Source organism: Anas platyrhynchos, chromosome 4 (assembly GCF_047663525.1).
Source record: "Anas platyrhynchos isolate ZD024472 breed Pekin duck chromosome 4, IASCAAS_PekinDuck_T2T, whole genome shotgun sequence".
In the NCBI taxonomy this organism is placed as follows: domain Eukaryota; kingdom Metazoa; phylum Chordata; class Aves; order Anseriformes; family Anatidae; genus Anas; species Anas platyrhynchos.
This window is the reverse complement of record NC_092590.1, coordinates 49,315,413-49,330,572: the sequence shown is the minus strand read 5'-3', so window position 1 is coordinate 49,330,572 and position 15,160 is coordinate 49,315,413. Positions and strand designations below refer to the sequence as shown.

The 15,160-nt window shown below is 44.5% G+C and overlaps 1 protein-coding gene and 1 long non-coding RNA gene across 2 annotated transcripts in view; one reads left to right on the top strand and one right to left on the bottom strand.

Moving 5' to 3' along the window:
• LOC106014946 (uncharacterized) overlaps window positions 1–15,160 on the top strand; it is a 341,344-nt gene that overhangs the window by 284,353 nt on the left and 41,831 nt on the right. The window lies entirely within an intron of this gene.
• Window positions 232–15,160, bottom strand: part of ANTXR2 (ANTXR cell adhesion molecule 2) — a 111,405-nt gene continuing 96,476 nt past the window's right edge. The window contains exon 17 of the mRNA XM_027456989.3: window positions 232–2,090. Within this exon, the coding sequence (XP_027312790.1) occupies window positions 2,052–2,090 (39 nt within the window). The 3' untranslated portion in view covers window positions 232–2,051. The remainder of the gene's footprint in view (window positions 2,091–15,160) is intronic.

Here is a 15,160-nt window from a genome sequence, read left to right as displayed (position 1 = left end):
GCTGCATGCTGTACGTACCGGTGTCTGAGGCGTCTTAAATGCTTGTGGGACAGGCAGCAGCCCCCGCGTTGGGCTGCCACTGGCTTTCTGGCACGCCATGCGATGCCGCAAGATGGTGGTCTGTCTGCTGCAGCTGGGGTCAGGGGTGGCTGTGCAGCTGGCAAAGTGGAGGTGTAATTTGTGGAGAGGACGCGGGACTAGGGGGGAGAAGAAGAAGAAATGATCGCAAACTTAGGTAATCGTTTTATTCATAGCATAATGTGCACACATGGCTGTTGATGATGAGGCTACCAGTGACATAAATAAACTCAAGCAAAAGATGTAAGCAAGTGGATACATGTGTAGGCTTCTTTGGGCGGTGCCACGAACTTGGACATCGACCAACAGAATTATTTATGTCCCTTGCAATTTCAGTGAAGAGCACAAAGGAGATAATTAGACCAGGATGCATCGCATTGCTCTTTCCATCTTGCACACATTCATGCCCACCAAATGTGATATGTTCGCCTTTTCCCCTCAAACGTGATGGTTGTTGAACTTATTTTTAGTGTCATTTGATAAGCCTCCCTGCTCGCAGAGAGACATCCCACTGACCCAGCCACTGGTCATTGTCTATACCAGTTCCCATCAAAGCAGGCGCGCTTTGTCAGGTTTCGACTCGAATATCCATTTTGCATCTGAAGTACAGTATCGAAAGTGACTGGATCATTTGAGCCTTTTTCTTCAGCTGCTCCCTCCTTCCTCCCCCACAGTGTTTCCGCTCACGCTAACATAATTTGGCATCGTCGACGTGACACGACACTGGTTTTTCTAAAAAATTATAATACATACATTGTCAATGTTTTGTGATGGCCGGCGCTCCTGTAAATTTAATTTCTAAATTGATGGAAGGAGGTCTTTTTCCACTGCTGAATCTCAACCAATGCTCGGTGCCCCCTTGAAAACCGAGTAATGCACATACAGTAATAGGTCATTCAATGTCAAAAGGCATAAAAAAGATGAGCAAAATCTTCACAGGCTGCTGCTTGCTGTTGCCTTTAATTATATTAATTAAACTTTGAAATTCTCATGCAAAGAGAGTTGCTGGCTTGTGACGCTGAAGAGCCCTTGGAGATTCGGGGGGAGAAAAACCCTGAGATACCAGCTTAGTGGCTACTGCTTTTTTAATTTTTAAAAAAATAATACATAAGCCTACTACTGCTAGGTATGTTTATAGATGATGATGTTTTATGCGCTACTGAACTTCGAATGCAGGAAGGGGAAAAAAAACACCAGCCACAGTGTCAAGGTCTTGAAGCATCAGTCCCTCCAACTCCGCTCAAGATCTCTGGTTACAGGCTGTCTTCCCATGGAATAACGCTCTATTAATTTTCTTCCTGTCCCGGGTGCATAATGAAAGAAAGGTGTCTTCAAAAACTAAAGGGCAAAGTCTTGCTTGCTACCAATACCTTGAGGCATCCTGTCTACATTTTGTCATGCGTGTGCACTTTTCAGTGTTAGAATGACAAGATTTCCAGTCAGAAGGTTCCCGTAAGGCACAATGCGATGGGAGACTCGGAAGGGTTTTGTGATCTGACATCGCTGTAAGGCAATGAACTCTTGCGTTTGCTTAGCCTGGTGGGAAGCTTTATCCTCCGCCTTTGGCAAGCAGTCCCTATTTACATAACACGTGCCATCCTCGCATCTGAGAAACTGCATCTCTGCTAAAAGCACATTATGTCCTGAGAATCTGTAGTCCTTAAAAAAATAACAAAAGTAAAAAAAAAACAACATTATTATCTTTGGTTGTCTGTATTCTCCCTTTGTGTTCTACGAAAGCAGAGGCATGCAAGTCAATGCTGCTTGTCACTGTCGCAAGTCACGGAGCGGGAGTGCACGGTGGTGAAACATAAGAGCTTGGCACAGCAATGCTGGCTCCTGGAAGGGGGGAATGCAGAAACCTTCTGAGTTGAGGCTTCGTCCAAGAAACACGGGGCAGTGCTCAGTTCTCTCTGCTTGGTCGAAAAGTGGCAATGTGGCTGTATTTCCTCCTTGTATCCTCTTCTCCTCCTCTACTGAGATTGAACTCGGGTGAAGTTAATACATCGGCCCTGGAGGGAAAAAGAGAGAAGCTGTTATTGGTGGGTGAAGTAATGAATGCAACCAAGACTTTCAAATGCTGAATATTACATGCTGTAGGAAGGCTGTAATTTAAATTCAGATGTTTGTGAAGATAACATACCCATGAAAACCATTTTAAGAATTAATGGAAATTACCCAGAGTAAGTGTACTACATTTGACTTAGAAATTTAGGTTGTTAGGTAAGCAGTGATGACGCAGAAGACACACTTTGAATGCTCTGAGGTCTTCTCTGAGGATAATTTACCGATCTGAAATTCTCAGAAACTTCTGGGAGCAAAATAAAACCTATCTAAACACACAGTAAAGGAAGATCATAGTGAAGACAGATTCTCACTCCACCGAGCCAAATCCTCACGCAGCACAGTGCAGATAAACGTGACTTGGTTAGCGGAGCAGCTGCTGACTTGCACTTGCGTTTTATTAGCAGTAACCCCAGCTCTGCACCTCCAAGGTGTCTTCTGATGAGCTTAACATCGCTGTGCACCAGTTCTCATGGTGTCATACCTCAGTAAATACCCTTCTCCTGTAAGTGGGTCCTTACGGGTGACAGCTTTTGGTGTAGCTGGATGTGAGTCAAATCCCCTAGCGAAGCTCATAACCCCTTTTTACTGATTTGAGAAGCACTGAAAAAATGCCCATTCGCAGAACTTAGTTCAAGACCCGAGCTCCACACTGATCATTGGTTTCTGAACTCAGGAGTGCTTTCAGCAGAACAGCTCCTGACTTGGGCAGCCTTTCTGGGCACTGCACCTTTTCTTTCCATGATGGACAAGGACAGCCTGTATTGGTCGCGCCTTTGGCCGGGGCGTCTCCATGCAGAGGAAGTCATTCTCCAAGGCACGTGCAAGTATTACACACTGCCTGAAGGAGCACGCGGAAGGATTAGCAAAGACCTACTGAATGTTTTGTCATTAATTTGTCAATAATTACCAAGTCTCTCATTGGGGTAGGCTGCACAGCACCGAGTCAGGCATTGGTGGTCAGTAAGGAGCATAGGAGGTGGCTTGCCCAGCCGAGGCACCGCTCCTTGCTCGCACCTCCATGGTGCCGCTCGCTGCAGGAGCTGGGTGCCCATCTCACACAGGGGTCCTGAACCAGTGCTCCCCTTCTCTGCCAGCCTGCTGCACCTCTCTGCTGTGGGAGACATTTGCAAAGGCACACAGGTGTGCAGGTCTCATGGAGGTGAGAGGGATCTTACTTGGAAGTCTCCTCAGCTAATTGATGGTGGTGGTTTTTTGTTTTTGTGAAAATTAGGAGAATAGGAAAAAAGCTGGGGATATTTTTCTTTCTCTGTTCCTTTCATTTCCTACTTGATGACTTCCAGTAAACTGTGGTGCCTATGAGACAGCTTCTAAGGGACCTTTAAAAGATGATGCCAATCAAACTGTGCTAGTTTTGCAGTATGGAGCCATGCTTATTTCTTGAATCCTATTTAATGATGCATATTTTGGGGAAAAATTACTACTTTCTTTTTAAACACAGGAGATTATGGCATAATCAAACAAAATTAGGCCTGAATTTCATACTACTTCATGTATTTATTTTGAGCTAGATGTTTTATTGGTACCAGCGGAGGACAATTACAAGTGCTGTTTGGTATTAATCAGGTCTCAGTTGGCACCTGCCCTTGACTGGTATGGAGGGGGCAGCGTTTTCTAGATGGACTGCAGGACTCCATGCACAGTGCAGGACAGGACAAGGATTTTTTTTTTCCTAATGCCCTTCTAATAATCCTACTTCCTATCAACTGCATGATAAATACAGAAGTGGTGAGTAGTTAGGCTGGGTAATTGCGGTAACTTCTAGCTGCTACCATCTGGATTACAAATGCAGAAGAGAAGCAAAGAGATAAACCCGGAGCACTGAAAGATTCCATTAAAGGCAAAGTAAAAAGGGATGGTGCATCTTTATGGGCCTTTACATTTATCTTTTTCAAATTAAGCATATCAAAATGAATTCTGCGGTAGAAGCAAAGTATTTTTGGAGGATAAAATCCACAAATGCTTTGCAACTCAAGCACTTCTGACGACAAAGCGAACATTAAATATACACTGACAACAAGGACTTTTCTTCTGAGTTGATACCATAATGCAAAAGCAAGACACTTCAGAACACCTTTAGAAACCAGGTAATGGGGGAGTTGCAGTATTTCTCCCATACTGTAAATTAACATTGCAATTTACCTGTCAGTGCAAATGTTCTGCTTTCATTTGTAGCTTTCTCACAGTTCTTTGAACATAGTTACCAGTGCATGACTTTATTTCAATTTGGGGCAAATGATTTGAGGATTAATCATTTTGGTTTTGCATTTATCTTTTGATTAGAAGGCATTTGAGTGGCTCAACACTTTACCTGAGGTCTGCAATCATCACTGAAGGAAAAATATGTTTTTCGAGACCTGGCTGCGTGACGTGGTTAAGTGCAGTGTGTTAAGAGGAGCTGGGTGGTTTTCCAGTTCATTAAAATGGCATTCATGAACTATATAACAAATACCACTAACGGGGCATTAAATTAGCCCTTTAATTCCAGGGAATTAAAGAACCACATAAAGAAAAACAGGGAGAACTTGTACCTTGCAATCTTGTTACCAACACTCTCTTGTACACACATGTTCTCTGCCAGCCTCTAGTCAGGGTTATAAGGTTTTTGGAAGAAGCTCTTGTCATGTGTTTGTTTTTTTAACCAAAGGTTGAGTCACTGCCAGTCTGAACCCACCTGTAGGCATTGTTAGTATGTTTGATGTATGATCAGATCGTTCTTACGTGTGTGAGTGTCCGTTCTAGCAGCCTGGACTACTCTCTTACTTAAGGGGACTGGAGGATGAGGAATTTCTAATGAAAGCAAGGCCTCCTGTTTAAGATGTCATTTTTTTTGTACATAAATGTGATGCTCGCAGAAGACAGAGCTGAAATCAGGATGTTGGGAAACAAGCTGAAAGCGCTAATTAATGAGAAGGTCAGGACCACTGTAGTGTCATTAACGGAACAGCAAATATTGCATGCCAGTATAGCAGAGAACAGCTTTTGCGTTTAGGTAATGGGATGTGACAAGGTGCGTGGCTTCACAGTACCTACACATGAAATGCATTAAAAACTAGCATTCAAGCCAATGTAAAGGGCTTTGAGCTCTCATCACACATGCAATTTAACACACTAACTTGCACAATTACCATATATACCTTTAATATTATCTTAGCAAAAATAGAAAGATGTGTATCAGTAAGCCTTTTTCTGGCTCTCAGCTTGCCACAGTTTGATTCATGTCCATATTTATTTCCATTAAATGCTGGCCTAGAGACTGTTTTCTTTCAGGAGGGACAGAAAAGATCCCTAAATAGAAAATAAGCAATTGGCATTACTGCTCCTCGCTTACTTCCTTCCCATCATCTCTATCCCCAGCCTCCTTACTGGAGGAGTCATGGGGGAGAAAGGAGGAGAAGAAAAAAAAGAAAAGGAAACTGGTCAGCCAGACTCTTAATCATGTAACCCATCTCAAGGGCAGATCTCAAGACCTGCATACTCTACAAATCTGGCCTGGAGATTCGCCCCAAGCAAAGACCCTGGTGCAATGTTGTTCTTTGAGATGTGGTGGAATGTGGCAAGCAGAGGAAGGTATTTAGTTCTGATTGAGCCGCTCTCAATTATAGATGAGCAAACTGATGAAGATAAAAGACTAATGTTTAACTCTGTTAAGGATTCATCACTCTAAGCCTGTAGGTTTTCATCAACTGCAAATCAGGGTGCATGTGATATAACCAGCATCGCTGTCTTTGTGCAAGTTGGTTTGGGGAAAAAGATTCATACTTGTGGAAGGTGTTTCTCTAATCAAATTCAGAACTCCCTATGTAGTGGTATCTATTTCAGCTTTTAGTAACAGAATATTGAATTTCTATTCTGTTTAATCTGAACTTTACAAAAAGTACTATTTATATCACTAGAAGTGCTATTTACTAAACAGTAGATTTATCTGTCTATTTTTGGCCTTCAGAATTAAAACATGTTTGTTCTATGTAACTAATAAAACCTGTGAATTACCATCCTAGCGTTACCATGGTCAGACAGTTTGGTGACTTTATGTTACACTCATGTCCCCGTACTCAATTAAACAATCAATACAACCAATTTGAATTCAGATGTATCATGCCTTGTAAATCACTGGATCATAAACCTTAACAATACCAACATGTCATCAGTATAAAATTGAACTAAATTAGTATTTTAGGGCTACGCTAATTAAAAAATGAGTTATGCAAGCATTCTGTGATCTTTGTATGGAATATGGGGTTATATCAATGCACCAGATTCAGCAGAAAAGAAAACCCTTAAGTATGAAATGTTTGAAGATGCACTGCAGGATCCACAGGAGAAGAATATGGTAAGTATTTTAGTTGAAAAATAGATAGAGAAAAATCTACAGCTCAGGTTTTTATAGAAGAAGGAATATTTTTATGTTACGCTGAAGTCATTTATTACATTGTTGATTATCTTATAGAATTTAACTTACTGAGCAACCAGGATAAATTAAATGCCTTGCAGGGCACCCAATATTAAAGGAAGGGGATGCTCCTAGTACACTGCAGGATAGATCCTCATGTGGCAGTGAAAAAAAAAAGTCCAAGAGGTGTCTGCCGAAATGGCTGTGCTTCCTCCAGCTCTGTGACCTGCGAGCCTGTACAGCCCTGCTGGAGCAGTGCACTCAGCATTTGGAGGAGGATGCCTTTTGGACTGTGCTGTGCTACAAGCCTGGAACTCATCTGTTGATGTTGGCTAGATAGGTATGAGAAGCACTTTAATTTGTATGTGTGCATGTGTGAGCAAACATGCGCTGCTTTCCAACCATCTGTAACCCAACGCTGGGCTCTTTGGTGGAGGAAGTTGAGGAAACTTTACAGGCTCCTCTGGAGCTGTGCCCACTTCCCGCACTGCCAGGGCTGGCCCTCCACGTTCCCAGCGCTCTGTGGATATTCACAGCTTAACTCCTGGGTAATCTACAGAGACAAAGGGGCTCTGCTTTCCTCCTGCATTTTTTCAAACTGGGCTGCGGAGTTTCTGCGTTTTCAGTTTCATCTTGCAAAGATGTTCACCCGTAAATCTTTGTCCTGGTCAAACATTTAAGAGTCCATTGGGCTTGGGTTTTGTTTTATTTTTCCTCCCTTCAAGTACCACAGACAGAAGAAACAATGCTCAGCAAAAAGTGTTCTGGGATGTGCAGGGGTGAGAGTGAAAGGCGATGCTCTCCTGGAAGTGATAAATGGCAAGGTCTAACAGTAGACTTGAAATGAGCAATGGTATGATGGCTGCCATCACTGAAGCTGTGTGTGCTGTATTTGTTTAGGCTGATGTGGAATTCTCTTAATGAGGTCGCAGGCTGGCAAAGCTCTTGACCCTTCCTTTCCCCCATTTCACTGTACTGCCTAGGAAGGCACTGCAGGGTGGGCCTGGGTGGGGGGGCAGCTGGATGGCAACTCCACAAATGCCCAGTAGGCTGGGCAGAGTTTTGTTACTTTGAATCATGCCAGAGTGTATTTTTTTCTATTAAGTTCCATCTGGAGTGCACAGAGCTTTTTGAGAAGCATCTTTTTTAGTATATGACATATGCAAAGGAGAGACAAATGCACAGATATGGATGTACGGGCTCTTCTCTTTGTATCTGAAACGTGTACTGTGTTTGCCAAAACAGTAACAGCAGTCCTCACACTCCTACCACTAAGGCTGAAATTCAGCAAAAAAATGTTCTTCTGTTTTCCAGTGTGCTCTGGCTTTGGTACTTGCGTGAGACATGCTGATCATTGCTTTCTGAAATGACTTTTCCAAAATGAGTCGTTATTTAATGGGCAGGTAACAAGTGCTTTAAGTTTGGCGGTTTGCTCTCCTTTGGTAATTGCTTGCAAGGATGCAATTACAGGAAGTCAGGCTCTCCAGATAAAACTTTGAACCCCGTGTCAACTGCTCAGTGCTACAAGGACCCAGTGAGGTGTGGGGTCTCCTTGGAGGCTATGGGTCATTCACCACTGTCATCCTCCAAATGCTACTCAGCTGACAGGCTTGGATTACCTGAGAACTGTAAGCAGTTTGACACGAAAACTTGAATTGTAGAATCATAGAGAGATTAAGGTTGGAAAAGACCTCCAGGCCAGCCATCCCCCTACCACCAATATTACCCCCTAAACCATAAGGGGAACAGAAGGGACAGAATGTCCTCAGTTCAGCGTAAGACATGAAATCGTTTGCTAAGCACTGAAATTGCTGGCTGCTCTGGGTAGTCATAGGCATTAAGGGGCAGCTCCTAACATACTGTCGCTCAGATCTCTGGGTCTTGTTTTTTGGTGGTGTTGGTGTGTGTGTGGCTTCGCTTGCAGCATTCTTCTGTAACTGAGAAAGAGCATGTGAAGCAGTCTGTGAAATCAGAGAGGCTGGAGATGGGACATGTACGATATCCATCCACCCAGCCTGTGCCGTGTACGTTGTCACCTGTGCATCATCCTTGCTTGTGACGTGTTTCTGTAGCATGCTGAGTAACTGCATACATGTAGGTAAAGGTTCCCTGTACACTGCTGAATTGTTCAGCATCCGACTTATGACTGGTAACAACTGCATTTTCTGAAGTGGCACTTAAGCCATCTTTTGTCCAGAACAGATGTCTTTTGTACTGCCCTCTATAATACACGCTTTCATAAAAGATTGGCTCCTTTTGGACTTGGAAGATCAAGATCTTACAGTGTCTGCCAGTACAGTGTCTCAGCAGAGGCTGAGCATCGTGTGCTTCTTTCTTAGCACAGCTGAAGGGTCTCCATAAAGAGCACATACCCTTTTGGGAGATGTCTTTTATGTGGCACACGTGAGCTCTGTGCCCTCCAGCCCCGTTGTTCAGCGCTTGCAGAGCCGCGAGGAAGGAGAGGGTTTTAGAATAATGGCACTCCTGAGAGGAGTATTTAGCGATGTCGTTTATGTTGGTCCTGTCTTTACAGCACTGCCAGGGCATCTTTCTGCCCTGTGAGTCCAGGTTTGTCGCTCCTCACAAAGCTGTCTTGCAACAGCTCTCTGCTACAGCCTGCTGAGGCGGTAGATGCCATTAGGGCCCTCAGATGAGAACCTGGTTTTCCTGATTCTGTTTCCTCTTAAGCTTTGTTTCCCTGTGGTGTGCCTCTCTAAAGGTGTCAAAGTTGCAAGTGTGAGGTTCTCCCCTGTAGTTTTTCAGTAAAGAACTGGAATGCATAAGCCTTTTCTTCTTTGCAGTAATACAAGTGAACAGGCAATTTCCTGCTTTCCAAACCTCTTTGGAATCATTAACTCCCTTACTGGGTTAATAAATAAACTCCTACCTGTGCTCCTGGCCTGCAGGCTTGTACGGAGTGTTGACAATAAAGGGGTATTTTAAAGGAACAAAACCGGTGTGGATTCAAAGTAGGTGCTAAGATGATACCACTGGCAACACCTTCCTCCCAGTCTAGCAGCAGGAGCCGTGTGGCAGTGAGGATTTCCTTACTGGAGAAGTCCTGCTGCCTGCCCTCAGCACAGCCCAGTACTGGAGGGGCACACAGACAGCAGCTTGTTCTGACAAACCTGTGCTGGGTTTGTGCGCCAAACCCACCGTGCTATAGCCTTTGGAAACAGACCTGGCTGATCATGTCTCCCCACAGCCAGCTAAAGCAGTGTTAACTACAGCTCATGTCACCTTGCCCCCATCTCCTGGGCATTAAAATTCTACTGGCATTAACATTCGTGTGCTTCTTTACTAGCTCCCCCGCTCAGATGTATTTCACTGCTATAACCGTTATCACATTACACTCACCTCATAAATATCCATTGACAAGCTGGAGCATACAACTGAAGTTAAGTTTATATATATATATATCTTTTTTTTTAAAAAGATGGCTGATTTATATGTTTACTTTGGAGAGCGCTTGCTAACCCACCCATGTCCTGTGCAGCCCTAAGTAGCATTCAGAGACCTATGCTGGCATCTCTGTTTCTTGTGTGCTTGCTCTTTGTCCCTGACAATCAGGAAATCCCTGGTCCCAGAGATCTGGGAAGCTCAGAACATGGCAGGAATTTGCTGACAGAAACCTGTATGCTCTGTTGCCAGGCTCTTAGTCCTAAAACCTCATCTCTGCAGATGTGCGTCGCCATCAGCATGTTTATTTTATATATTTTGCTTAAATAAAGCAAAACCACTTGAAGTTGTTATCTTCCTGTCCTTGCACATGTTGGATTATTACCCACAGAAGGCAACCCACACCACGTTGCAGGGGCTGCGTGCTCACTGACTGCCGTCCTGACACGGCACCGTTCAGCAGCCGCACGCATTGGAAGTGCGGAAGTCCCAGTCGGCAGCAGCAAAGCACGCTGTGGCGATGCATATTTAGCACCTGGGAAAAGATGACTCGTGGTGCTATACACAGCTGGAAGTATCATTTTGTTCACAGAATAAATCAGCAGTGAATCTCTTTGAGGAACTGGCATTATTACTGCAGAAAATATTATTACTGATATAGACATCAGGAGCTGTCTAGTTGCCCAAGTTGTCTTTTTCCCTAAAATTACTTAGCCTATTGCTGAAATGTCACTGAACCCCAGCAGCAACACTTGGTATGCTCAAAATCTACCTAAAAGAGCAACCGCATAAGAAGAAACAAAGTACGGGCAAATAGTGCTATATATTTTTAACCTTAGAAGGACTTTTTTTACACTGTCGTATTTCTTCAGCAACTTGAGATAAATGGAATGTCATATAAGTTGTTTATTATTCTCGTATTTATGTAATGTAGCCTCCTTAGCATGTGTGCATGCACCTCACGATCTTTCCAAGCAATCTGGCAGCCATGTAGGTCAGTTTTCAGAAGACACATATCTGAATTTCAAGAACAGTTGTTTCAGGATGAGAACTGGCAGCATCTGACTGCTTTGAGGAGAATGTGCCAGCACAGGTTACAGATACCTCAGTAGCTAAGTCCGACATCAGACCCAACTCTCATCCCTGGGGCTTGCTTTAGGTGAGGCCAACTAAAATGCGAGCCAAGTGCAGAAAAGGAAGACAACATGAATTTCTTTTAAAAGGTAGTTCCCTTTTTCTGCACCAAATAACTACTGCATTTTAGAGTATTGGCCAGAAACTGTCAGTAAAAGGTTCAAAACAGGTTATTTTAGAGATGTGACCAAATATATAAAGTGCATAGTGGATGGCCAGGTGGCTGTAGCTGCTGTGTCAAAAAAATGTTTCTTGCAGGAAAATACGTAGCTCATCTGTAGCCATCTTCCTCAAACTGTTACCTTAATGTAAGTACTACATTGTGGAGAGAAGCCCTGTGGGTGTCTTAAACCCACTGATGTGTTATATCTGATGTGGTCCTGATGCAGTGTTCACTACTGTTCAGCAAAGCTGCAAAGATCTGATTTGTTGGTTTCCCCAAACGCCCCTGACTTGTGCATGTGGTTTGGTAAATCTTGTGTTGGCGCGCTTTGCTGTTTGGAGCAAACATTCACTGGTCACACGTGCGTGCGTACAAAACGCTGCTGTTACGATCTGGCAAGGCTTGGTAACCACTTCGTACATACTTTGCTCAGATGTAAATGAACATGCTTGGTGCAGTGAGGAATCGGGGGGTATTAGCTGTAGTATTTTTAGTACACTGGCGGCTTTGGGAAAATGCTATTAAGAACAGCTTTTCACCCCCACTGATAACGCTTATTTTGTAACTGGACATATGGACATTTCCGCACAGTTGCTACAGTGAATAAAAGCTTGGAAGTACATGCTTACCAGTGGTGTAACCTTGTGAAAACCAGGACTGAAAGGATTTGTAGCTCAATATGTTGTGTGGCACTGAAAGGAGCATTTCTACCAAGACTCACGGTACTTGAGAGCACCGATTCAGGGGTAGGCTTTGAAGACATTTTTCCCACCTTGGAAAACTTGAGAAGAGTAATCCACAAAGTCCCCTCCACACTATGCTCCTGGTAATTAGGTTGAACGCAAGCAGCACACGTGCTGCACAGCCACACGTCTGTGTCTGCAGGGAGCTGGGCTCCATGGGGTTGCTCGGGGCATGAGCATCAGTAGGAGCAGCACGCGCCGCGGTTATTCGTATGGTCGGTACCCTGTTGTGTCTCTGAGTGCCATCACCCTGTGACTTACACCGCAGGGAGACAGCTCATGCCCTGACCAGTTTTCAGAGAAGGGCAAGAAGGGGAGTGGATTGCCGGCAGCTGGGGAAGTTAAGGGAAAAAAGTGCTCAACTAGTGTGAGCATTTGCTGTCTTGCCCAGACAGGTTGTGGTAATGAGGAAGGGAGGGATTTATCTTCCTTTGCCAAGTTTTCTGTGACTGCTTTATTCAGCAGTTCTCCAAATAATCTACTGCCTTGAAAAACAGTGGTTGTGACAAGCTGCTTCTCCTGCGAGTTGGCCTTCCAGGTCTGGGAGAAGAGAGGACGATGAGCTGCTGAGCTGGTTGTGTGGGCCTTAGGGGAGAATAAAACTGTATGCATTTGTAGCATCTGCTTCAAAAGGAGGTTGTGGCAAATATTTTATTCAGCAGAGCTGGAGGTCTCCTGTCTCTAGAGGGCAGGAGTTTGTTGTTTTCCTCAGATGAGGCAAGCATTGCTTATGCAAAAGGAAAGGATGTGGAAATGGCCTGCAGAGTCCCTGTTTCCCCGTCGCGGGTTCTGTGGAGCGAGGGCCTCAGCTCTCTCCATCTGACCCCTTGGCAGGAAGCCTCCCGCACTTGCAGCGCTTCTGCCTCCATGGAAATGCACCATGGCCTGGCAAGGTTTGACCCTGCTTTCCTGAAGGACACATTAATGTTTTCCCATTGCAAGCGCTTGCCAATGGAGGGCTCTGCTCCTTCAGATCTAATTATGCCTTGGAAGGCAGCTCGGGCTTGTTCTCACTGCCAGAGGGAAAGTGATCTCTGTCCTGGCGGGCGTCCCAGCACACACCTAACCCAGTGCTGCCGCTCACCCAAAGGGGCGCGCTGACCGGGCCACCTCTTCCCCTGTGATGCCCAGAGCGATAAGCTGAGCTTGTGTGGGGAGAGTTCCCTCACCTCGAGTGAGAAGGCAGAGGGCGTGGGATCGTGGGATTTTATTTCTAGGTGCAGCTCCAAGAGTTCTTCCTTAATTTCTGCGGTATCTCATCCGCTGTATTGTTCTGTGGTATTTCTGCTGTAGCTCTGCAGGGAGGAGGAGGGGGGAGCTCTGAAGATAGAGCTGTTTTCTCTGAGAAGTGTCTTTCCTCTTTGAACTCTTAAATGTACGGGGATGAATCCTTGTCAGGAGTATTACTGGGGGACCCCATTTATATTATGGGAGGACTGCAGCCAAATTGATGTCAGGCCTGAACTATTGTGCCAAATGGCTTCCCCATGTTAGCATCAGGAAGGACTTCTTGAGTCCTCTACATCTTTTTATAGGGAAAAAAAGAAAGAAAAAAAAATGCTTCTACATGCGTAAAATTTCAAACCTTGTGAAATCAGAAGAGGATCTTAAGAGAAGCCCACTAAAGCCAACAAACACCACAACCTGGCATTCGTAGGAGTTTTTTCATCAAAAAAGGCAAGAATACCAGAAATTTACAGTTCCTAGAGATGGCATCTCACACACAAAAGTCTAACATCTCAATTATTCTTCCTTCATCCCCTGTATGCAACCACTTGAAGTGGGAAGAATGCAATTTATCTTTCTCTGACATCGTTGATAGCAACAGATAAACCAAAACCATTTTCTTCCAGCTCCTTCCCTCCACAGTCATGACCTCAGCTGAGGAAAGTCCCCTTCAAGCCCATCCTAAAACCTCCTTCCTTTACAGACACTTCCCAGAGCCTCGTCTTCCTGATGCATGTCTTTAACACAGCCTTTTCTGAAGAAACATCCTCTCTGAACAGCCCATGTAAGTAAGAAGCAGATGCTCTACAACTGTAATGTCTGCGAGTCATCCAGGGGTCACGTTCTCAGCTTGTAACACAACAAAAACGTGGAATTCATACCCCAGCTCATGGCCTGGCTCTTTTGATTTGCAGCAACCATCTAGCATATGATAATTATTTGAAAAGAGAGGATGAACATTTAGGATGATATATAATTATTTTTGCCTTTTAATAATGACCACATTATTACTGTGGGGGAAAATCTAACTTAAAATCTGTGAAAAACATGAATCTGCTGGAAGACGTAGATAGGGTTTAAGCGAATTCTCTTTGGAAGAAGCCTGGAAATCCCCCAGCACGGTGGGTGGGTGCGGCTGTAGCACAGTTGTGACTGCTGAGATTGAGATGGCTCCGTAGCTGGAGAGACAGAGCCGCAGCAGGAACCTCACGAATGCCTGCGCGCACACTGCATGTAACAGCCCTCTAGATGCCACTGTGATCCAGCTGTCACTTCACCACTTCACCAACCGAAGCCTTTACAGTGCTATCTGATAGCTGGATTCTTTGCCGTAATAATGAATTCAGCATTAATGACATTGACCACTGGGCCCAGTAAGGAACGCGAACGCCAAGCTGTTTCCGACCCCTCAACCCATGTCGGCTTCCCTGGTACAATGAGCACATGTCGACCAGTCAGCTCCCCTTCCCGCAGACAAAACCCCACAGCACATCATTAGGCTTTCGTTTCCATTCACATGGATTACTAATTGTCAACTCTGCAGATATTTGGACATCGCTGCTGTCCCCCTACCAAACCTTTTCCATACAGAGTGGTGTTGAAGTGGCAGCTCCAGAATCCTCTACCTTGAACCAAGGCCTAAACCCTTCATGACAGCCAAATTCTTGTACAGCACAATAATTAAAATGACCACAGGATGTATTTTCTGCTGTGGCCTGCGCCACATCTGATTTAGACCTTCTGGATTATGAAAGAGGAGAATTTATAAAGCTATCTGATTTATGTTCTTACGCATCGCTGTCAATCTGCTTTGCTCTTGACTTGCAAAGATGTCTATTAATGGTATGTCAGACATAATTCAAACGGGGTGAATTTATTGCTATTGTTGCTAGTATTACAGCTGGTTGAAGCCCTAGTCATTGACCCACGATCTGCTGT